The 25,645-nt window shown below is 40.2% G+C and overlaps 1 protein-coding gene across 1 annotated transcript in view; it reads left to right on the plus strand.

The window, feature by feature from the left end:
* LOC124552402 (5'-3' exoribonuclease 1) overlaps positions 1 to 25,645 on the plus strand; it is a 183,738-nt gene that overhangs the window by 118,387 nt on the left and 39,706 nt on the right. Inside the window, exons 23-25 of the mRNA XM_047126666.1 lie at positions 820 to 940; positions 11,412 to 11,627; positions 15,964 to 16,208. Of these exons, the coding sequence (XP_046982622.1) occupies positions 820 to 940; positions 11,412 to 11,627; positions 15,964 to 16,208 (582 nt within the window). The remainder of the gene's footprint in view (positions 1 to 819; positions 941 to 11,411; positions 11,628 to 15,963; positions 16,209 to 25,645) is intronic.

Below are 25,645 nucleotides of genomic sequence, written 5' to 3' on the forward strand. Positions count from 1 at the left end.
GTGAAACGTGAGTGGCTGCCATATCATTGATACTGTTGTGATGTGATGCATCTGTCACTTCACATGGAGGAAAGTCTTGTGTCTGGTAATGGGCATAAACATTAAGTTTTACATTTTGGTCTGAAAATAAGAGAAATGGGAATGATAAATTTACATGTGTTTGTGTGTTATACTTACATAAAAATCAACATGAGCTGCAAACATATCTCCATGCCCGTCCCCCTCCCCTCCCCCCTCTCCCTCCCCCTCTCCTCCCCCTCTCCTCCCCCTCCCCCTCTCCTCTCCCTCACCCTGCCCCCCTCCCTCACCCTGCCCCCCTCCCTTCCCTCCCCCTCCCTTCCCCCTCTGTGTGTGTGTGTGTGGGTGTGTGTGTGTGTGTGTGGGGGGGGGGGGGGGGGGGGGGGGGGGGGGGGGGGGGAGGGGGAGACGCGCGCATGTATGCACATTTCTTTTCTGAGGAAGGTTTAGCCAAAAACTCTGTGTGCAAGTCTTTTTGTTATGCCTGTCTGCAGCTCATTGCGTCATCTTTACATCTTTTTTTCATAAAGATCACATAGACACAACCATCTGCTTCACCCCTTTAACTTTTTACATTATGTGTGAGTCAAATTCTGTAAGGCCTTTAGCATTGTTGTAGATACATTTGTCATGTTCTGACATATGTTCTGTAAGTGATATTTTGTACCTGAGAGCAGTCCTTTATCTGACTAAAACTGATTGTTTGTAATACAAAGAGATACAGCTGTTGTGCAAGTCGTGACATTCCATGAAAGAAACCTGAGGTGAGTTTGCTTCAGTAACATGTGTGTCTGTTTAAAGCACGAACTTCAGGACGGGAACCTCGCGCCTGATACGACGGCCACGTACAGTCTACTGGACCGAGTCATAAATGTGCGGGAGGGCTACACGGTGCCCCTTGGCCTCAGGGGGACCATCATAGGTAAGGTGATAAACTAGAATTATAATATGAGATTCAACAAAAATCTTATAATGTCAACAGTATTTGAGACAGAAAGGAAAAAACTGGAGCAGGGCTGAATAATACATAAATAAAAAATAAATAAGTAAATAAATTACAGCTTTACAGTCCATAAAATTTTTTTCATTGGGAGCCAGCGGGAAGAAGAAAAAGCAAGAATATAACGTGTAGGATGAACTGTTTACAGAGGAATGGAAAAACTTTTAGAATCAGTCTCGGGGGAATGTCAGTTCGGTATCAGAGAATTACGGTAAACACACAAGGCAATTATTGACCCTATGACTTATCTTAGGAGGCAGATAGAAGAAAGTCAAACCATCATTTATAACATTTGCAGATTTAGTGCAAGATTTCCTAGTGTCAGTGTTTACAGGAATACAATATTTGAAATGTTGAATTAACAGGATTAAAATACAGGGAGCAAAATATTGTCTACAGTTTGTACAGAAACCTAACTGCAGTTATAGGAACCAGAAGATGTGAAAGAGAAGCAGTAGTTGTGAAGAGAACGCGATGTTCCACTGGTTCATTAGCATGATATTGAGTAATGATGTCAAGTTTGCTCTGAGACTACAATTTCTCATTGTTCATTTGCTCACCTTTTTATTTCATCAACCTTGCCAGTAAGTGTCTTGTCGGACGTTCTTTCTTGAAGTGCTGCAGTTAACACTGGAAGTTAAGACTAGAGTCCAACATAAAATTCTCGAAATAAATACAGTGCTTCTTATAAACAACATGTTGTGTATTGTACTGTCATTTACAAAGACCTTCCATAACAAAGTGTGCTTATTATTCAGAACATCACAGATACATTAATTCAGACTATATCTAAAATGGTCTGTCTTAACAGGTACCAGTTGAATATATATGAGGGGCAGTCAGTGAAAATCGAACATCTACGACAACAGGACTGTGGAATGGTTCCATTCTAAAGTAATCATCACACATAAAGGCATTTATCCCACTGGAGAATTAGATGATTGATTCCTGTTTGAGAGAATTTGACCCACGAAAGGCAAAGGTCCCGAGTTCGAGTCTCGGTCCGGCACACAGTTTTAATCTGCCAGGAAGTTTCATATCAGTGCACACTCCACTGCAGAGTGAAAATCTCATTCTAGCCTTTGTCTGATTGGCAGTGTAGGGGCAGGCAACGCCAACAGTGGAAACATCCCACATCACTCCCACTAATGAAATCTGAAGCTGTTCACACAAGTCCTGGTAAGATTACAATGACCTCCTCCTTCGACTTTAGGGCCTCTCTGCTCATTGTGTTCCTAGAGTGCAGAATGACAATCAATGCTCAGCACTACGAAGACACTGTCGGTAACGGTGACGTACCGTAAAGTCAAACCACCCAGGAACGCTGTCAGACAGGAATCATCCTGTTGCACGATAATACCTGCCCCACACTGCCAATTGGATGAAGGCTATTCTTCAGTAATTTTGGAAAAACTGCAACATCCTCCATACAGCCTAGATCTTTCACCACATGATTTTTCATGTCTGTGGGGTCCTGAGGAAAGACACACACGGCCGTCTGTTTCAGTCTGATGAGGAAATGCAAGAGTGGGTGCTGTTGTGGATCTGTCAGTGGCCAAACGCCCTCTACAGAACAGGAATTGATTGCTTCTTCTCCCAGTGGGTTGTCGTAATGCATGTTGTTACTACTCTTGAATGAAATCAGTCCACGGTCTTGTTGTGGCGGGTGTTTGGTTTCCATTTGTCTGTCCCTGGTAGATAACTTCCCCCCCCCCCCCCCCCCCCTCCTCCGTGATGTCATTGGTAATATCAGGGCCGTTCTTATTCCTTGGCTTGCATAGTGTCTCCTTTCCAAGGTAGGACCTGATGACACAGAATAAACCAGCCAACCAGCAAGTGCTGTGAATGTGGTAACATTTCTATCATCATCCCAGCTTGCAGATATGCTGTGACCATCCATTGCCCCGATGTTATTCAGTCTGTACATTGAACAAAAGATGAATTTGGAAAGGGGTTAAAGTCCATGGAGAAGATAGAAAGTGAGTATCACCGAAGGACTTGAAAGAGTGTTGAATGGAACAGATGGTGGATTGAAGAGAGTTTGTAGGATGAATGCCAATAAAGTGAATATTACACGATGATCCACCACAAACGGTACTGGTCTAGCCCGACAGCCATCTAGCGGTAGAATGGGTGAATCTACGAAAATTAGCAGACACATTATCTGTGTGCCAGAATAGAATGCTTACTTTCATTCCATAATGTCATATGGGATTATTTTTTGGGGTAATTCATCAAGCCAAGCTAAAGTTTTCCGGGCACAAAAACGTGCAGTAAGAATTATATGTGGTGTGAACTCAAGAACATCCTGCAGAAGCCTGTTTAGGGAACTAGGGATACTAACTACAGCTTCCCAGTATATTTATTCCTTAATGAAATTTGTCATTAAAAATATATCACTTTTTCAAACCAACAGCTCAATTCATGGAATCAATACTAGAAATAAGAATAATCTTCACAAGAATTTAAAGTCACTTAGTCTTGTACAAAAAGGTGTGCATTATTCAGGAACACACATTTTCAATAACTTGCCAGCAGCCATAAAAAGCTTAACAACCAATGAAATTCAGTTTAAGAGAAGCCTAAAGGATTTATTGGTGGCCAACTCCTTCTACTCCATTGATGAATTTCTTAGTAAAACCAACTGATTTGTATATAAGTACAACATAACTTCTGCACAATTTCAGTGCAGTGATGTGTTCATTGAAAATTTGTGTGTGTGTGTAAGTATAATCTGACTTCTGCACCATTTCAGTGCAGTAATGTGTTCATTGTAAATAAGTATTACAGTAGTTGTATTACATGTTTATTACCTTATAAATAAATAAAAAACGTTTTTTATTTTAAATTCAGTGCATTAGTATTTGTAAAATGACTCTTAGTGTTCATTAAAAATGACGATCATTCCACTTGGGACCTGTGGAATGGTACATTAGCTTATTTGTTTTAGTTGTAAATATTTGTCATGTATTGTTGTTTTTCTGACATGTTCCACATCCAGGAGGACCTCCTCACTACGGATCAATTGGAATGAAAGTAAATCTAATCTAATCTAAACAGCAGTTCTAAACTGATGTCAATCTGCGCATGCACAGTAGGCAGTGATAACTTGCGCATGCACAGAAGGGGGTAACACAGTGCTTTCTGCTTGTTATTTGCTTATTGTTCGGCAGCTAGTGGCTAATTTCAGATTTTTGTGTTGGAGATTTTCTGCTCCTGCTCCTTCCCTGCCCTCCCCAGTAAGTAGGTTTCATAAATGCAGAAAAAATACTTTTTTTCATTAGACTTTTATACTAGCTGTTTATGAAAGCATTTTTCTATTGGTTGCTTTGTATCTGGAGATGAAATGGAGCGAAGAGACTTTAAGCGTCTTAATTCCGGCATACAGCGAGGAGAGGTGTATATACGACCCGCTCTCTCATAATACAGTATGTTGGTAATTGTTTCTTTCTGAGTAATATGCATATAACATTATACGGTGATTTTCAATTTGTATCGTAATGCCTTAGTTTACGAAAGTTCATGTTTGATGTGATTGCATCTCTTGCTTTATTTCAGCATGCCAGAGAAGAGAAACTGGCAGTGATAGGAGAGAAAGTCAGTGCAGTTTGGCCGAATGTGACAGACGAGGACTGCAAAAAACTGAGTAGCACATATATATTCAAAACTTGGAAAAATAACACAAGTGCACCCTTCCGTATCAGTCCTTCAGAGTGTTGCAAATTACAGTGCATATATCCACAACAACTTTTGAAAAGGTGGGCTGTGCCATTCTGTGGCTAAAGGCCAGGCTCTAAAAAGATTCCCCAGTAGCCAGGAAACGTAATGTTACAACCAGCCTGAAACATAACGGGACATTTACCAGTTTGATCATAAAATGTATAAACATATGATTTAATTCTTACTTTCAAGAATGTGAGACAGCCTCCCTCATGACTGTGTCACACTTGCTAAATCCATCTTGTATCATAGACAGCAGCTTCTCGAAACAGGCCATGTCCATCCTCATGAAGCTCCTAAATTCATCCGGATGTTCAAGCCTCAGTTCTTTCGTAAGTAGTGAATATAATCCCCAGCCTTTGTCCCTTATTTCCAGCCAGAGTTGAATTCAACAACGTCTGGCTTTTTGTTTTCGTCATCATTCTGCCCAAATTCGAAGATTTACTGTCGCTGGCAGGGCAAAAGCTCCAAAAACAAGTGAGCCCTCCATGTGCAAAATGCAGTATAAATACATATACTTGTTGTAACCAAGTGTCGTAATATAAAACTAACTGCTGAGTCTGTGCTTCAGAACAGTAGTAACCTACATAAGAGAATAACAATTAATACATTTCTTCTTAAATGGGAACCTTGAGTCACATAAATAATTTGAACGAATGACATTCCAATGTCACACGGTCCCCCTTGTGTTTCACTCGATAGAATGTACGAGTTTACAAGAGATCAGACAGTTCTGTTTGCGTTTCACAAGTTATCAATATCTACTATGCATGTGCACCAGGTGTTTCCATGTGGTCTATGTGAACCAGCCTGTAGTTACAGATATGCACACTTGGGGTGCTGGTGCATAGGTGTATGGTTTACGTGCATTGTGTAATAGGGGCTTAAAAGTAAAACAGGTGTGATAGAATGTAGTCAAATTAAATTGGCCAGTGTTGCAGGTATTAGATTAGAAAAGAAAAAAGGCAAAAAATACTCAAGATGGCTAAAGTAGAGAGAATATTAAGTCAGACTGCCAGCATTTCAGAAAATGGGAAATTTGTTAATATTGAATAGAAATTTAAGTGTTAGTAAGCCTTTGATGGTATTTGTCTAGAATGTAGTCTTGTATGATAGTAAAACATGGACGGAAAACAGGTCAGACAATAAGATAATAGAAGCATTTGGAATTGTGTTACCAGAGCACGATGAAGGTTAGATGGGCAAGTTAGATTATTAGTAAGGTACTTAATCAAAGTGGGGAAAAGAGAGATTTGTGGCACAACCTGACTAAAAGAAGGGATGCATTTATAGGATACATCCTGAGCCATCAAGGAATTGTCAATTTGGTAACAAAGGGAAGACTGGGGGATAAAATTTTTAGAGGGAGATGAAGGCCTGACCACAGTAAACAGTTTCAGATTAGTGTAGGTTGTCTCAGATTGAAAACAGCATCAGCAACATGTCTTGAGGAAAGGGAAGTTGTTCCAAGCTCTGCTTCAGGGGAGGCATGAGACACTTACAGTCGATTCAGAAGTAGACTGGAGGATACTAATTGATGCAATGTTCCAACCTTTCAGTATGGTTCTGTGCTACCATGTAATGAGTAAATTATATTGGAATGTGTATGAGATTTAATTAGGAACATGTTAGCAGGATGAGTTATGTCTTGTTATACCTCCTTTGGCTGCAACATAAATTAATCCTATATATCTTTGCGTCTTAATGTATTTTAGTGTTGATTATAAGCTTGTTTGAATATTTATATTCTGCTGCCACTTTCCTTTCATTTTTTATTGCAAGAGGAAGACACATGAAAGAGGTGAGAAAATTTAGCAAACCACGCTCGTATTAATGTCCATACTGTCAAAGTATGTCTAAGATAAGTGTGAAGATGTAAATAAAAGTGTGAGTTAACAAAAACTTCTCCAACTAGCCTATGTTATTTTATGGCGGTATTTAATATTCCCATTTCAGTTTTGTTAGATCCCTGTTCATAGCAAGCACAGCAACGCAGATTTACACACATCAAAAAAAGTTTTTCATCACCGCGGTTCCGAGTACTCCTGAAGATAGACGTTGACTGCTGATATTGTATCAGAGACACAGTCCCTTTGACTGTTCGGAGATCTCACTAAACCCACCCAAAGATGTAAACAACCATGCATGAGCAGTGCCTATTAGACAGATGGGATCCGACAGCCGGTCAGTTCCAGTCATTCCACCAGGAAGGAGGTACATGACTCATGTTGTCTGTAGTTCAACCATGGCTAGAAGGTCAATACCATGGTTCGATCACGTCTGCATTGTTACTTTGTGCTAGGAAGGGCTCTCAACAAGGGAAATGTCCTGGCGTCTTGGAGTGAACCAAAGCGATGTTGTTCGGACATGGAGGAGATACAGAGAGACACGAACTATCGATGACATGCCTCCCTCAGGCCACCCAAGGGCTACTACTGCAGTGGATGACCGCTACCTATGGATTAAGGCTCGAGGAACCCTGACATGTTTGGAGGCCTTAGACACACTGTCCTGTGAGTGCAGCAGGGTGGAGGTTCCCTGCTGTTTCAGGGTTGGCATTATGTGGGGCTGATGTATGCCACTGGTGGTCATGGAAGGTGCCATAACGGCTGTACAATACGTGAATGCTATCCTCTGACCGATAGTGCAACCATATCGGCAGGACATTCGTCTTCATGGACGACAATTCGCTCTCCCATCGTGCACATCTTGTGAATGACTTCCCTCAGGATAATGACATCATTCAACTATAGTGGCTAGCATGTTCTCCAGACATGAACCCTATCGAACGTGACCACTCTGAGGGATCTATGCCGAATCGCTGTTGAGGAGTGGGACAACATGGACCAATAGTGCCTTGATGAACTTGTGGATAGTATGCCACAACAAATACAGGCATGCATCAGTGCAAGAGGACGTGCTACTGAGTATAAGGGTACCGGTGTGTACAGCAGTGTGGACCACCACTTCTGAAGGTCTCGCTGTATTGTGGTACAACTTGCAGTGTATGGTTTTCCTGAGGAATAAAAAGGGTGGAAATGATGTTTATGTTGATCTCTATTCCAATTTTCTATGCAGGTTCCGGAACTCTCAGAACTGAAGTGATGCAAAACTTTTTTTTATATGTGTAGTATGTCTGCTATCAGAGGTGATGAGAAAGGGTAAAAAAAATAAAAAAAATTCTTTGTAAGAGGAAAGGTGGAGAAAGTAAGCCCATCAGATGCTAGACTGAGATGACAATACTATTGGCATGTGATTCATCCACATAGATAGTGCCTTACAATAAAAGTTTCTGTGAATAAAAACATTCAGTTGCGCACTTGAGCAATCTTTAGTGGGGTACAGTTACTAAAGATGTCATACTAACATAGAGGCTTGCAATTAATATTTTGAGAGTTTACAGTAGAAAGTGTGTTGAGAAATATATTACTGCCCTCACACCTACATTTCTATTAATGATTGTAGGAGTAAAGCTAGAGAAATTGGAGCATACTTGGAGATACATTTCAAAAAGAAAAATGGAAAATTATACTAGAGGACTACTTGTTTTCTGCCACCTGTCATAATGTGACTTATTTCCACTGAAGTAGACATAAAACAAAAGTTGTTGAGAAATAGCACTTTTTTTTTTAATTGAGGGCTTTGAGCAACTTTTCTCGTCCTGTGTCAAGCTGTGGAGAAGAGACCAAAACTGAAGGAAAAGAAATGATTGTCCAAGCTAGAAAGTATAAAAAAAGGAAAGGAATTTTATTTAAAGTTGGGATACGTAAATGCTGTCCTCAAGAGTAAAGGGTAAGGGCTGGCTGGGTGGGGGATAAGGAAAAAAGGAAGAGGCAATGAGAGAGATTTTGGAACTTCCCAAAGCTGTGTGCCATCCAAGAATCGAGCTTGTAACCTTGACTTTTGCAGGCAACATTCCAGCTGGGCAATCTGGGCGTGACACAAAACCTGCCCGCTCAGCCTTGCTGCAGCTAGTACACCTCTCCTACTTCCTACTTTGAAAACTTTTTTAGTTTGGCACTCAGTTTCAAACTACCAGTAAGTTTCAGAACAGTGCCAATATGCTGCAGATTTAAAATTTCGTTCTGGAAACGAATCCCATAGACTATGTTTAAGCTGTTTCTCTGCCAGTGCTTTTCTTCCAGGAGTGCTAGCCCTGCAAGAGATGCCCGAGAACTTGTGTGAAGTTTGGAAGGTAGGATGTGTACTGGCAGAAGTAAGCAGAGAGACTGGGCTGTTTGTAGTGCCAGGATAGCTCAGCTGGGGGTAAAGCCGAGTTTTGGGGTTCCAATTCCAGTCCGAAGCAGTATCAATCTGGCAGGAGGTTTCAAAACAATGTGCACTCCACAGTAGAGTGCTCAATTCATTCTGGTAGAGAGATTTCCACAACGGACGCCCAGGTCAGTAACAAGATTCACTGAAACGAGTTGCGTAGTTAGTTCCTGCGTAGGCTCTAACAATGCAAAGGTGGGAGGTCTGACGGAAGCACTGAGGTCACAGCGTTGTTTCCAGGATGCACCTTCCACTCGTGCTGTAATGAGCCATTGACCATGGGATATTTGTCCAGTTGGGTTATAGAAACAGTTTCTGAGAGGTTTGGATCACTGGAGATGGGATATGGCAGGCTGTAACTGTAAGGTCAGTCTCAAATTGTCTCCAAATAGCTCGATCAGTAAGAGCAGCCTGTCACACACCTCCACGCGACTTGCAAACTGTGCTGCCTGCCTGGCAGTAGACATTCCTGTGTCTGTGGGAGTTTAGTGATGTCACCAAACTACAACTTACTGTTTTCACCAATAGTTACAGCTGGCTTGTTAATGAAATGAACTGGTTTCAGTAGTGGCACTGATGGAGCCGGTATTGTCAAAGAGATTTCTCACAAGGGTAAATGGCATGGTAAAGAAATAAGTGGAGAGGTGCAGGTATGCTGCTCATGAGGAAAGAATGAAACTACTGAGGCTGGTTTGGACAGAGTAATGATCAGGATGGCTATCAGTTTCAAAAAGCACAGCCCCAGTAAAACACTCAGTTGCAAAATTCTGAATGACAATGTTATTATGTGACTAGAAACATGTAACAGAACAGTGGGCTGAGGGTCACACTGTTCCTTTTGTCCAGTTTTTAATTTCACTAATCTTCTGGACGTTAATATCTTACTGGTGTGAAATGATGCTTCTGTGACTTCCTTCCCTCTGGTACACAATTTTCTATGTTGATAGCTATTTCTACCAAATTTTCTTCTAGTACAAGGGGCAGTCACCTGTTTTAGACACATCAGAATGCTACAGAAGTTTCATGGGGAAGCCCTTATGCATCCTCCAGACAATGTTGATCTTTCCACCTTTGATTTCCTTCTTCTTCTTCTTTTAGCCCAGAAGGAAGACGTTTGATACAGATGAAGAGATGCACATGTGGGTACTGTTGTGGTTCTGTTGACAACTACAAACATTTTTCCGTGAAGGCATTGACCACTTTATCTCACAGTGGGATAAATGTATTAACAGTTGTGGCAATTACTTTTGAAATTATAAACAGTTTACTAATTTTTTTCCATCTGCTCATTTGACTGATCACAATAAGTCTTTGTAATTGTGATATGTTCCGTAGCTCTTGCTTATCTTTTTTTCTTGTATGATTTGTAGCACTTGAACAGTTTGTTATAGCTTATGTGCAGTTGTTGTAACTCTTGCACAATTGTTGTAGCTCTTGCGATTGGATTTCATTAGGAAATTTGTGCACTACGACCACACAAAAAATAATGCAAATGAGGAGAACTCCAGCATAGGTGCTATAAGTTTGAAACCTTTCAGTTATTATTGGATATCGATTTCAATGATGATCTTCAGAGCAAGACTAAGTCCAGTGGACTCATAATTTCAAACATAGGTGTTCATAGTGAACAACATGCCAACTAGTAGGTTAGATTTGAATGCCAACTAAGAATTGAATCTTACCTGCTAGTTTGCATGTTCTTCACTACAAACACCTATGTTTGAAGTTATATCTTGTGCATGACTATGTGAGTCCACTGGACTTAGTCTTGCAGTGAATATGATCAATCTGTGACCGAAATTGATGTGCAATAATAAAAAAGATGGTTTCAAATTTATATGACCAATGCTGGAGTTTCTCTTGTTTACAATACTTGCTGTAGCTCTTGCGCAGTTGCTGTAGCTCTTGCGCAGTTGCTGTAGCTCTTGCGCAGTTGCTGTAGCTCTTGCGCAGTTGCTGTAGCTCTTGCGCAGTTGCTGTAGCTCTTGCGCAGTTGCTGTAGCTCTTGCGCAGTTGCTGTAGCTCTTGCGCAGTTGCTGTAGCTCTTGCGCAGTTGCTGTAGCTCTTGCGCAGTTGTTGTAGCTCTTGCGCAGTTGTTGTAGCTCTTGCGTAGTTGTTGTAGCTCTTGCGTAGTTGTTGTAGCTCCGGCGGTTTTTGTAGCTCCGGCACAGATTTTGTACCTTCTCCACTGTTTTTCCAGTCCTCATTAGGATTTTATAGCTTGTGCAATGTTTTCCCAACTGTTGCACAATTTTTGTAGCATTTTCATAATCTACTTCTGTTGTAAGGGCTTCATGGATTTAAAAAAGTGTTTGAAGTTTGAATATTTACTGTGTTTTGCAAACATTCAGTTGTACAACACAGACAATAAGTGAAACCTCACCGTCATACATCTCTGAAGGTATACGGCAGATGGGAGACAAGGAGGCAGACGTGATGCACGACGTGATGTTCGACGAGGCATTCCCCGGTGGGCTGTCGCTGCTGTGTTCGGAGAAGCGCAGCTACTCACTGCCGGCGGCGGCCCTCGTCAACCTGAGTCACGGGGAGCGCCAGCAGCGCCGTCGCCAGCTGCAGCCTCTCAGCAAGCCCACCGCCGTCGTGCAGCCCTCCGGAGGTGAGCCAGGATCAGAGGCCTTACTGATAATTACATCTACATTTTTATGTGGTAGTGCACATTGTATGGTATTGGAGATCACACTGATAACTGGCTTTCATCCTGTCTGACTAAAATTATAGACAAAAAATCTACTCACTAAGTGGCGGCAGGAGAAAATGCACAAAATTTAACGAAATGTGCAAGCTTACGGAGCCAGTTGCTCCTTCCTGTGGCAAAATGGTTGAAGGGGAATGAAGAAGGATAAAGGAAAAAGATTAACAAGGTTTAAGAAATGGGGATAATTAGAGAAAAATGGGTGAGAACTGTGGGTCAGGGGGGCAACGGCCTTGCCACTGTGGATACACCGGTTCCCGTCAGATCACCGAAGTTAAGCTTGGCCGGCACTTGGATGCGTGACCATCCCTGCCATGCACTGTTGCCATTTATTCGGGGTGCACTCAGCCTCGTGATGCCAATTGAGGAGCTACTCGGCCAATTAGTAGCGGCTTCGGTCAAGAATACCATCATAATGACCGGGAGAGTGGTGTGCTGACCACACACCCATCCGCATCCTCATCTAATGATGACACGGCAGTCGGATGGTCCCGATGGGCCACTTGTGGCCTGAAGACGGAGTGAACTGTGGGTCAGGGGAGACTTACAGGTGGGATGGGAAGGAAAGACTGATCGTTGGGGACTGCACCAGATGATGCATTCAGTCATTCCTTCTCATCCTGTCCAGTTTGTCTCCCCTGACCCGAGGTTGTGGGTAACATATCCTCATTCGTGCTCGTTTCGTAATCGTTGCCAGTCTTTTCCTTCATCCCGCTTCCTTCTGCCTCAACACTTCTGCCAGAAAGAGGAGCACTGGGTCTACGCACATTTCATTAACTCTCAAGTGTGTTTTCCTGCTACTGCTTGGTGAGAGAGTTTCTGTGTATCTAATTACATTTTCAAAAAATTGATTATTTTTGTTGATGTATCTAACAAAAAAGGGCTGCCTCCATAGATGGCTCCTGTACAGAGAACTCAGGACCAATTCTTGGTGCTGCCAGGGATTTTTCCGTGGTGAGAGGATGGATACAGGGTGCATTAAGCATTACGATGCCAATTGAGGAGCTACTCAAACCAGTAGTAGTAGCTACATGGTATGGAAAGCCTGCAAAACAGCTAGGAGAGCAGTGTGCTGACCACACGCCCCTCCGTACCGCAACTGCGTGGCACCATAAGGCAGAGGATTATGTGGCAGGCAGTAGACATGGCTTGATACTTAAAGGCCTGCCTAGAAGCTACTTAAACAAAAAGTATGCAGAGTTTCACGTTGAGAGACCCAGGGAGTGCACACAATGAAACAGCATCATCTGACTGGGGAGTAATTGCCACAAGTGTACCATAGGGATCAATATTGTGTCCATTCTTGGTCTCATTAAATACAAATGACCCTCCATCATCTATACACAATGCAGAAATAATCCTGAAGTATCGCATTCAAGGCTAAAAGAGAAACTTCAGCACTTGGAAAAAGGCAAAAAACAAAATACAACAGGAAAATGGAAATAAATAAAGGTGGATGTTATCTAAGGATTTTATTCAAAGTTGGGAAAGGGAGATACAGTTCTGAAGAGTAGGAATTTGCACAAGGCCTGATTGCACAACTAGAAATAATGCAGGAGGGGGAAAAAAATCAATAAATGAAGCAGTATAGCCTAAATTCTTATGTGTTTATGTTGATGAGAATCTGAAATGGAAGTTACATACTACAAATTCTCTGAAACAAGTAAGGTCTGCAGATTTTGCGTTATGGATAATATCATATTTTGGAGATGAAAATGTTAAATAATTGCCTAACCTTTTCTGGTTTCATTCATTAAGCTCTGTGCCATCATATTTAGGTGTATTTTGTCATTGAAGAAGAACGTTACTGTTGTATAGAGGCATGTAATGAGGATAACGTGTTGTACCCTCTCTAGAACATCTCGTAGACAAACCGAGCGAGGTGGCGTAGTGTTTAGCATACTGGACTCGGGATGATGACTGTTCAAATGCCATCCAGATTTAAGTTTTCCATGATTTCCCTAAATTGTTCCATGCAGATGCTGTGATGGTTCCTTTACAAGGGCATGGCCAAATTCCTTCCCCATCCTTAAAACGTTCAGAGTGTGCACTCCGTCTCTAATGGGTTCGATGTTGACAGGATGTTGAACGTTGCTCTTCCTTCTTGTAGACAGCTTTTTAAAAAGTTGGGCATACCGACAACAGCCTCACAAAAAATTTACTCACTGTCAAAGTTTATTGTCAACAGTCGGTCACAGTTTGAAAACAACACTAATATTCAAAAATTTATGTTACTATGAGACTATCTCAGACCCCAGCGACAACAAAGATTTGTTTTTCTTAATCATTGACCAAATTTAAAAATTTAAAATGCTGTTGTAATTACACATTAGGAGCTTTAGACTTGCTTTAAAGGTTTACAACAATAAGTATTACAGTTAGAAACAATATGTATGTCTTGAGACAGCATACCTCACAACATGAAATTCACCTAGACTAACATATTTGTGCGAATGTAGGCTGCATCTGAACTTCTGACATGAGATTACAGTAAAAAATAAATCTCGAATATAGGCCACACTGCTGAATTAACGAGAAAGTTCAATAAGGCAGTACTCTGAGTTATGTCTGTCTCACTCCCCTTCTTCAGCTCTCACATAACTGGGGGTGAATCACCACCCCCTCCACACACACACCCACACACTCTCTCTCTATCTTTCTTCATGATTTTTGTTATCATCATTTTCATTAAGCACATTCTGTGGCTTGAAGTTCAGATAAAACAGCCAGTATACCTCAGATTACTAAGTACTACAACTACATTCTCAGTGCAGACACTAAACTATGTTGGCACCCCTACATAACAAGTGAACAGTACAGAGCAACAATAATATGCTCTGGGTCCATATGGAAATGAATAGCATGGAAAAGAAACTTTTTGCCAAAGGAATTTAAAGTTTTGTATGAGTGGGTTCGGTGATTCATGCAATGAAATAATTTACCTAATCTTCGCAGAACTGCAATCGTGAAAAGCTGTCTCAGGCTTACAAAAACAGTTTGAAATCTTTCCATTGCTACACGATCCAGCTTTGATGTAAAATTTTTTATTTACATTCCCAAATAAAAAATGTACCAAACAGCATCACAGTAAGTAATGTAGGGGAACATAGTGTGAAAATATGTACAAGTGGTACTGAAAGCAGCTGTGTACAATGATGTTGAGCATTACAGCTGACAGACAAAAGTGCCACTGTTGCAGATTTTAATCAACCACCCATCCCCAAGGGAGAAAGCTTCCCAGCTGATGTTATTTAAGAGCTCCTGATGTTACACTGCAGTAACTGATAATGATATTAATTTCAACCCACAAGATAGGTGTACACATCACTTTGAAATTCACAATTTATGATCTGAGGGGAGAAATCTTGATTATAGGCCACACTGTAATTTTTTTAAGCCAAAATTTAGGTTGTAGGTTCATGTCCATCTACTTCCCCTTTTCTTTTACCTTTTTCCCCCTAAAACATTCTGAGACATTCTCACTAATTTAATAGGAGTATTATCTGCAATAGTCGATGTTATTTATTATAAATATTGTATTTCCTGTACCTCTTATTGCATAGGCCAAAGACTGGAATGTTTCTTCAGTTGCCAGAAATCTTAACATGACTGCCAGTCTGTGTCAGAAAGCAAACATAAGTTACTCATGGGAAGCCTTTCTTATTGTGAGACTGTGTAAAAGATATACATCTATCCTGGTTTTACGGACTGCCTCATGTTGATGTAACTACTGAATATCTCGACCAGAGAAAGAAAAATATAAAACAACCTTTAACATTGCTCAGAACATCATGGGATAATGCATGTGTGCTTCTCCTAAGAGCCACGGTCTTCAGCGCACAACGCACATGCGCATCAGGGCACTCGGCAAAGCTCATTTGTTTCTGTTACTTGCCACAAACAGAAAAAGGAACAAAATGCCGTATGTTTTTAGTTACAAGAAAGAATGACATTCATACTTTATAAACACAACAAATAATTATAAAATACTTAACACATACATTGGCTTGGCAGCTGGAGAAAAAACAGTGTCACAAATGGATTTGTGACATTACATCGTGCACACATGGGTGTGCGCGCGCACGTGTGTGTGTGTGTGTGTGTGTGTGTGTGTGTGTGTGTGTGTCTCTGTCTTCATTCTTAAGAGAGACTGAACATAGCTAAGTACAAATTGTATAGATAACTACCCAATTGTGGCATATTATAAGCTATAGTGCATAATGCTTCACTTGATCCCCAGGACCAAACCTGCCAGTGGCACCACCTGTACACACATTCGCACCTCCGTGGAAGAAGGCAGCAGCTCCTGTGTCAGTGTCTCCCCTACGGCAGCAACCGAACCAGCAGCAGGGCTCAGCGTTTGTCAGCTGGACGGCCGGCAGGGGCGTCACGTCCCCACAACGGCCGGCACACAGCCAAGCCCAGGTGCAGCCTCCGCACCAGTTCCCGCCTGCAGTGGCGTTTGTGCAGGGACCTCCTCTGGTGGTAAGCTACACCTTCGTCTACACCTGTGTCCATCGTCACCAATGTCGTCATTGTCGTCGTCATGACGTTTGTCTCTCACTACACACATTGTATCAGTGAACCTGTGTATTAGGTAGTAGAGTTATCTGTTGTTTTTATTTTCATCAAATTTCCATTTTCCTCTGCGTACCCATGTGTATGAGGGCAGTCTGAAAAGTTCTCTGTCTGATAGTGGAAATGATAATTTATGCTTTCAAAGAAGTTTTATTTTTCCATGTAATTCCTACAGTATCAACGTATTTGATCCAGTGGTGTTTCAATGTCATTACCCTCTGTCTGTTGTTTTCCTCCGGAAGGGCTGCAAGGTAGCCACCTTAAGTCGCAGTGGCGTATCAGTTGGACCAAATAGCGACTGGGGAAGAATTTTTGTGGTTTTGAGATGGACATCTGGGGGAGCCAAAATGGGAGAGTAGGGTGAATGTTCCAGCACATCATAGAGCAGATCACTCGATTCCCCCATTGCCGAGACACTGTTGTGGGCAGGTGCATTGTCCTGATGGAAGATGATATTTTCTCTTCTTTAAGGCGGGTCTGTTTTCATGAATGCTTGTTTCCAGTTTTGTTACAAGGTGAGAGTAGTATTCTCCCCTTGCGGCTTTATATTTTTCAAGACAGCCAATCAACAAAATTCCTTTCACATCTCAAAATGACGACACCATGATTTTTCCTGCTGATGGCATCTCCTTGCCTTCTTTGGAGCTGAAGAACCAGAGTCTGTACATTGCATAGACTGCTGTTTGGATTCAGTCCATGTTTCATCTACTGTCACATATCAATGCAGAAAGTTAAGTCAGTTTTTCTTAAAATGCATCTATTGGTTTTTGGAAAGTGTCGTGTTAATACATTTGTGATCCACAGTGAATGCAGGGCACTTACCTTGTACAAAGTTATCTCATGTTCAATTCCTAGTGCAAGATGTGACCGACATGTTCCTTTGATATACCTTGAGCATTAGCAATTTCATGCACCATTATACACCAATCTCCCAGAATCTTGTAATGCACTTTATCAATGATTACAGATGGCTCATCTTGGGTGCTTTCGCAGCCACATTTTAAACGCGGCTGCCCATCTCTGCACAGTGGAAGCTGAAGATGAAGAACTGCAATACACTTTTACAAGATGCAAATGAATTTCAATTTGTCTTAAGCCTTCTTTTACAAAATTTAATCACTGAACTCTGCATGAAATAACCACAAAAATCATTGTGGGATGTACGACAAACATAACCGTTAGGACAGTATGGCAAAATTTGGCTTAATGGACTACGGTAGTAGATGACGACACGAGTCCCTTTGCTAATAGCACATCGTCATCTGGAGTGCCTGCACTGGGTAGGTGACCATATCAGTTGAACGCTAGATGACTGGAAAACTGTGGTCTGGTCAGATGAGGCCTGATTCAGGTGGCAAGAATTAATGGTAGGTTTAGAGTGTGGCGCAGACCTCACAAAGCTATGGACCCAAGCTGTCAACCAGGCACTGTACAAGCTGGTGGTGACTCCAAAATGGTGGGGACTGTGTGTACGTGGAATGGGCTGGGTTCTCTGGCCCAGCTGAACCAGTCATTGACTGGCAAGAGGTATGTTCAGCTACTAGGAGACCATTTGCAGCCATTCATGCACTTCATGTCCCCAAACATGTCATCAGGCCACAATTGCTCATTATCCATTTGAAGAACATTGTGGAGAATTTGAGCAAATGTTTTAGCCACGCATATCGCTCAACATGAATCCCATCGAACATGTATGGGCCGTAATTGAGAGGTCAGTTTTTGCACAAAATTCTGCACTGGCAACAGTTTCACAATTGTGGATGGCTAGAGAGGCGGCATGGCTCAATATTTCTACTGGGGACTTCTAGCGACTTATTGAGTCCATGCTATGTTGAGTTGCTGCACTTTGCCAGGCAAAAGGAGGTCATACATGATATTAGGAGGTATCCTTTGACTTTCGTCACCTTAGTATAGTCCTAGGAATGTAAAATGTTCAACTTCACTGTTTGTTTTGGTAAGTTGTGCGGTGCAGTTAAACAATGACTTGTTTTGTGTAATGCAAGTTCTGATGTTATTCTCCATTGTTTTTGCTAAATTGCACTGGCCAGCAATCATTTTCCACAAATTGGGCTGTAAATTTACTTACCTGTCTGAATGAGTGCCTTATAATGCTTCCTCTTCTTCTGAAGTTCAGTTGTCAGTTGCTGGGGGCTCTGAATAATTTTTGAATGTCTTTACACAACCCCATCAAAGAAGCTTTTCACTTTTATGCATAATTATTACAAGTCTCAATTTGATCATACTCAACTTTTGTATAGCATACTTCATACTTATATCATAACAAAACAGTAAATCATGTAGACTTAAAGAGTTCAACAAAAGATTGGAAGTGACAATAATACATTGACAAGAAACAGGTACGCGCTTTAGCCTATAGTCACACTCTTATTGTGTGACTGCTGGTTTTGTTACCATGTACCATCATCAGACAATCATATGATCATAACCTCACAGTAATAATAGTTAACATATGCTTTGAGAAACAGTTACAAAATATTTTCCTCTTTGATAAGTAACATTTAGTAAACAGCAAAGCCTGAAAATATAGGCATGCACTCGTCAAACACGCTTTCTCAAAACTAAAGGTCAGTACTACAGTATGAATGAAAAAACACGTGACACTGGTGTGTTGTTATATAATATTTATTATTTTATAAACCAATTTTTGGATTTTATGCACTCATCAGGTAAAAAGATAAATATGAGCGACTGTGAAATTTTTATGAGATCAAAGATTTTAAAGTAGTGCAACTCAGTTGATTCCAGAGATGACAGTTGTTAATATATGATTAAGGACTATGACTTTGTGGATTATTTCAATAAAAATGTGACTCAGTATATTTAGGTTAGATAAAATTTGTGGCTCATTAAATAATGAACCTATGTGACAAGTGAAAACAATTGTTCAAAGAGGAAAAATAAGTTGGAAAAATATACAGTAAAATTAGGTGATATGTTCTTAGGAGTTGACTGAACAAGACAATCTTGCACTTATAGTGCATTAAAATTGGTTGCGAATTTTGACATTTGGCTCACCGAAGGTGATATGATGCCCTTGCCGAGGTAACACCAATGGCAAGCCACCAGCAGTTCATTTGGTAAAGCATCCCCGTTAACACGGCATAAATAAACAGTACCATGTGGTGTCATGCATTAGATGCATGACGCTCATCAGCTGTCATTGTAAAGTGGTATTTTTTGCTGTTGAAGTTTTCTGTGATTGTCAGGTTTTGTGAATGAGTGTTTTATTTAGGTGTTTCATTAACATTTAACAGTGCACCATGTCTCAGCACGAGATTCGAAATAAAAGTGGTCATCCAGGAACATGCTTACCAGCTGAGAAATAATATTTTATTGGAAAATATTCCTCCGAATTTGACAAAAGTAATGAACAAGTCACCATACAACTCTGTTGTGATGGATAAAGCTCCAACAGTGCACTGGAGTTTAGCGATATTTTGATCTAAGTGCAAAAAAGTGTTCCATGGAATAAGTTGAACCTAGCACATGTAAGATGGAGTTAACGGAACTTTTAGTGCTGTACAAGTTAAGAACTCCATGCTACCAGTTGACAATGTAGCTAATGCTGAAGAGCATAGTTAAATCGAGCTTCCTCCATATCTCATTCGTTTAAATCTGATTGAGAGTATATGGTCCCACATAAAGTAATGTGGCAAATAACAAGAAGAAGATTATGCTCAGAGAGACTGAAATGCTGACAAAAGAAGCCATTGCAGATGACACCATAGGACTCTTTTCAAGTTGTCAGCCATATCGAGACAGTAGTTCAGGAGATGTGGATTCGTGAATGACTGACAAGTTTTGAGTAATATGTAACTTCTCTTGTTTCCATGTTAAAATCTGCTTCTTGTACCAAAACATGGTAGATTTATGAATACTCATCTCACTAACCTACTAATGCAGCAACTGAGGACAAGACAAGTCCATATTTTATGAAGAAGCTCATTCCCCAGTATAACAGTAAACATGCAATTTCTTCACTTATATTCTCGTAGAACCCAAAGCATTTATTGTTTCACAAGCTATCGGCGGCTCTTAAAAATAACGTTACTTCATTGGAGGGGGGGAGGGGGGGGAGGTATAGTTGCTTGAACATCTTGGTAGACATGGAAGTTTTGTGTATTAATCAAATGGCAAAATACTCCCCTCTTTGCGTGTTATCATTTGCCATAATCTTGTTTTGATATCTCAAGGCTTTTATAAGGTGTGAGGGATTTAGGAGTATTTTATTCTGGCATTTTTGCTGGCATGCCCGTTCATGACTGAGCCCTTTACGGATGCTTCATTTTCTTGATATTGGAGGCAGACAGTGATATCCTTCCATGTTTAAAAATAATTCAATATGTTATCTACATTTCATGTGCAGCAACATACGACATAACACACACAAAATGCAAATTCATAGCGACCCCTATTTTTCATAGCAAACTTTAAGAATTTTGTACAGTAGCTTACCTAATTTGAAATATTACAATAACCATGACCATTAACAAAATGAAGGATGGTTAATCATAAGCTATAACATGTGCAAAAATTGTAATTTTTTATCAGATAGTGTGCACTTAACACATGCTGGCAACTACACTTCCTTCCACTCTCTCTTAACCAAACTGTCAAAAGTTGCAACTTATTTTAAATGCATTTTAAAAGGTCCAGAATTACAAACAGGTGCAATGTATCAAGCGAGATTAAAAATTTAAATGACACAACTGTAATTATTCAAAGTAAAATTTTAACAGTTCAAGTGAAACTGCAGTAATGGAAATAAAGAAAATAAATGGAGTATGTACCTAGTTAGGGTAATTTATAACGTGGTCTGAATGGGATTACTAGCAAGCAAGGGAACTGTGTCCGATCATTCAGTTCCAAGCTTGGGCAAGTGGACATAAGTTTATTGATTTCCACTGTTTCAAGGTAGTTAATCTTCCTACCTTTATGAATATAGATGTGACGTGAGACTTCATGTTGCATCCTGTAATTGTGGCCTTCTTTAAGCAGGTGGTGTGCAAAACTAGTCTCCTTTTCTATGTCAACTTCTTTGGTGTTCCCTCAAGCAGGAAGACAGTGTTCTTTCTGACTGGCATATACAGAATTTGCCACAGTTGCAAGTGATTTTATCTCGTTTTAATCCTAAATCAAACATTAACAATTGTCATCTCGCAAAAACAACTGAGATACTGTGTAGTTTTAGTATTTTAAAATTTTTGATCTCCCAAAATTTCACAGCCACAAATATTTATCTTTGTAGCTGATGACTGTGTACAGCCAAAAACTAGTTTGTAAAATAATAAATATTGTTGAGTATTACACCAGTGCCATGTGTTTTTTCATTCTCAATCTATAAAATATTCTACCAAAACCTAACAGAACAGTCAATTAATGCAGTCAGTACTGTGCTTTAAATAAGTGCAAATTGCAGCCAGAAGCGACAAGTGCCCCCTGTGTGCAGAATTATTCCCTCCCCCCCCCCCCCCCCCCCCACACACACACACACACACACCACCCACACACATACACACACATCACACACACACAGACACAAAAGAGGAGGGAGTCACAATGTAAGCGAACATATATTGAAACACAAAGGGTGAAGCTATCCCCACTGTAATAAAATGTTAAAGGCAGAATAACTCATCTAAATTGCTGTGTTTCATCCAACATTTGTATATGATGCATACCCCTATAAAACGACCTGAACATGTACCATTTGTATCTTCTAATCAAGTACATGTTGTACCAGGTGGTTACAGTTAAAGTGCTGCTACCCATAGAGACCCAGTGTGGGCTGTAACTGTCATATGGCAGTGAAACTTAGTAGATATTGTAATGTGTTAATGCGGAACTGATTTATACTGGCAAAAGGTTAGTTCCATTTTTGGCCACCATTTGCAAATCTGGCACTGTACATCATCTTACATTGCCAATGTCTCCAGTGTTCATATTGAACAAATTATGTAAGTTGCGGTTAATAATAAAGTGAACATTATGTCTTTCTCACCTGTTTTACCTGTTCTGCCCACATGCCATTTCTAATCCATTACTTATGCTACCATTTCTATACCTCTTTCTTGCATTTATAGTGCCAGATGTGCTCCTGGTGACCAAAATTGGAACTTTCTTTCTCCCCTCTCCCCCCTCCCCACAGTAAATCAGTTTTGCATTAACGCGTTAGAATATCTACCAAGTTTCACTGCCATACTATTATTACAGCCTACACTGGACGTCTATGAGAAGCTGCAATTTAGTTAGAACCACCTGGTACATAATAATAGCATTATTTACTGAAAATCAAAATTTATTTATAATGGAAAGATATCAGCAACCATAGGGAATAATCGCACAGTGTGGCTACATATTATTCCGTAACTGATCTTAGGCTGTATTTCCAGTTTCCAGTTCGTCTCAGCAGTGTCCGTGTGTACAATGGAGTTCTCTGCAGCACAACATTGTGCTTTCTCCACACCATGTTGCAATTTACCTGCCATTATGGCTGTGATAACTGCTCCTCGTATGCAGTGTAAAGTTGTGAGGCATTATATCGATGAGCCTTAGCATTAGGAGAACCCCCTCCCCCCTTCCCAAAGACCACAACACCAATCTGTACCACGGAGACATGATGAGAATGTTGTCCTCTTAACTTAAGTGCTAATCCTGTTGGCACTGTGCAGTTGTAAGTATAGTGATCTTATCACTCTGTGCTGTGATTTTGTGATGGCCTGTTGTTGGCAAGTGGTATCAAAATCAGTAGTTGTTAGATGAAATAAAAGTCTATGGACAAAAGCAAATAATTTTTTTCTGATTGTTTTTGTCATGGTTCCAACTGACAGTATGTTGAGAATATGTAATACATTGACCATGTTCAGTAATAGTGATTGGGTGCTGTGATAGCTCGGAGCAGATGGGTGTTAAATAGTTGACTGTACATAATACTGATAGGCATGGATCTTTGTGCCACTGAAGCCCAGCAGCAATTACATACATTTGACTGTACTCTGTCCTGGCTCGGTGTAGACTGAATCTAGCATTGCCTGCAGAACCTATTTAAAGATGCTTGTAATAATGTGTATACAAATTCTTTGAATACAAACTTGTTACAATTTAAATAGCAACACAAAAGACAGGAGGAGAAGAGTTTATATATACACATTAGGCAGTGATGTTATTTTTACTTCAATCTCTTCAAAATAGCACAGGTAGCAGGAGTTTCGGACATGCTCCTTTATCCCCGGGATTTAGCAAAACCTGGCAAGAGTTTTCTGCTGATTCATATTTTCAAACTGAAATATTTCATTACTTAATGTGGTAATCTAGTAAAATTATATATTAAAATGTTTTTGGAAACAGAAAAATCAGGGCTACAGTACTGTGATATTTGAGTTTTGAAGGGATTACATTTTGAGGTTCAAACATCATAGAATTCTTACATTAATAGTAATGTTGAATAGTGACATTGACATAATTTTCAAAAAAGATCTAATGTTTTTTTAGAATAGAGAAAATGAGAAGGTGTTCAAATAAGGTGAGTTGGTAATAAAACAGTTATTAGCACAGTGGAATACTTGAGTGCTTGTGGCTTTTATGAATCATAAATTTCAAATATTTTATTGAATAAAATTCTACTACACATTCTGTGTTTACTGTTGTTATCAGTGGCCTGCAAATTATGTACTGAATAGCAAATTTTGAAAATTTTGGCTTAAAAAAGAATTTGTATATTTCATATATACACTGTTTAGGAATTGTGCATGAAAAGGAGAACAGAAAGAGAAAATAATATTCATGTTAGGAGTGGTATTACAAGAAGTGGAGGTATTGTGTGTTGCTAAGTTTCAAGGTGCTTGCAAATTGCCCTATGTGATGACAGAACAGTGCTCTTCAGTTTGTACCTGTGTAGTATTGGCATCACTTGTAATTTTCAACTCAATTGCTACACACTTTTGTAACTGGCACTCATTATAATGAAAAGTTTTGTGCAAAGCACTTGTTAATGAACACTGCTGCCAATCACTCCCCACACCCATGCAGCCCTAGAAAGTGTTTCTGGATGTTACTCCCACTTTCTCAGGTGTGTGTTTTGATGGTGGAGTAATGTGATCGAGAAAGACAGTGTCCTTTGACTACAATGGCAGTAAATCACAGTTGGATTCTGTAAACTCATAAAAAACCTAGGTTTAACAATTTGTGGGAATATGAAGTGGAACAATCCTGTAGGCTTAATCATAAGTAAAGCAGGTGTCAGACTTCAGTTCATTTGCGCAGTGCATGAAAAATGTAGTCTACGTACGAGACTAGCAAAAATGCAGTCTACATTGGAGACTGTTTACAAATTACTTGCCCATCCTAGAATGCTTCTCAGTTGTGTGGACATTGTACCAAACGGATTTAACATGCAGCATAGAATATACCACATAAGTTCTTCTTTGGGGTGCTGTTCAATTTGCTCATCACATTTTCTCAAGTGTCATATATGTCATCAAACCATCGCCCTGTCGTGAGTTTCTGCACGTTGCCATTTTGTGGTAGGTTTGTATTGGTAACTAAAAGTCTCGTCACTCATGGCAGTTTTTTCCAGAAAAGATTTGTTCACATTTTGCATTTCAACTAAGGAGCTGCAGGTGTCCATGTGTCATTGTTTTTGTTTGGGAGTCCAGGTGTGTGGTACAAACTTTCCACACACTTTTCTATTCTTAAAAACATTTTTGAGAATTTGTTGGATACTTGATTTAGAAATGTTCAGTTCAGTGCTCCATTGTAAATTATGACATGATAAAGTTGGCAGATTATGTTCACATGTCCGCTACTTAATATTGCCTGCACACCACTGACTGGTGAAATACATGTATGTTGTTTCCAGTTGTTAGTTCAAGCTGCCCCTGTAAATTACTGCACTGACGTCGCTTGTATGCCAAGAATAAAATAAGCTTGTAACTTTTTGGATGAACTGTATATACGAACAAGGGCAGCACAAATGGTGACAGGTTTATTTGATCCACAGAAAGCGTCACAGTAATTGTCAAAAACATGGCCTGGCAGTTGCTTCAGGATGGATGACAATTGTTCCATAAAGGCTTACTTACAAGGTTCCAAGAAGCAGTATTAAGTGAGGAATGTAGGGATATACTATAGCCCCCTATATATTATTCCTGTAATGGTCACGAAAATGAGATTAAACTAATTACAGCGCATACAGAGGCATTTAAACAGTCACTCTTCTCACACTCCATATTTGAATGGAACACGAGGAAACCCTAATATGTTATACTGTGAGAAGTACCCTCTGCCATACACTTCAATGGTTTGCAGAATATGGATGTAGATAT

The sequence above is a fragment of the Schistocerca americana genome, chromosome 10 (assembly GCF_021461395.2).
Source record: "Schistocerca americana isolate TAMUIC-IGC-003095 chromosome 10, iqSchAmer2.1, whole genome shotgun sequence".
In the NCBI taxonomy this organism is placed as follows: domain Eukaryota; kingdom Metazoa; phylum Arthropoda; class Insecta; order Orthoptera; family Acrididae; genus Schistocerca; species Schistocerca americana.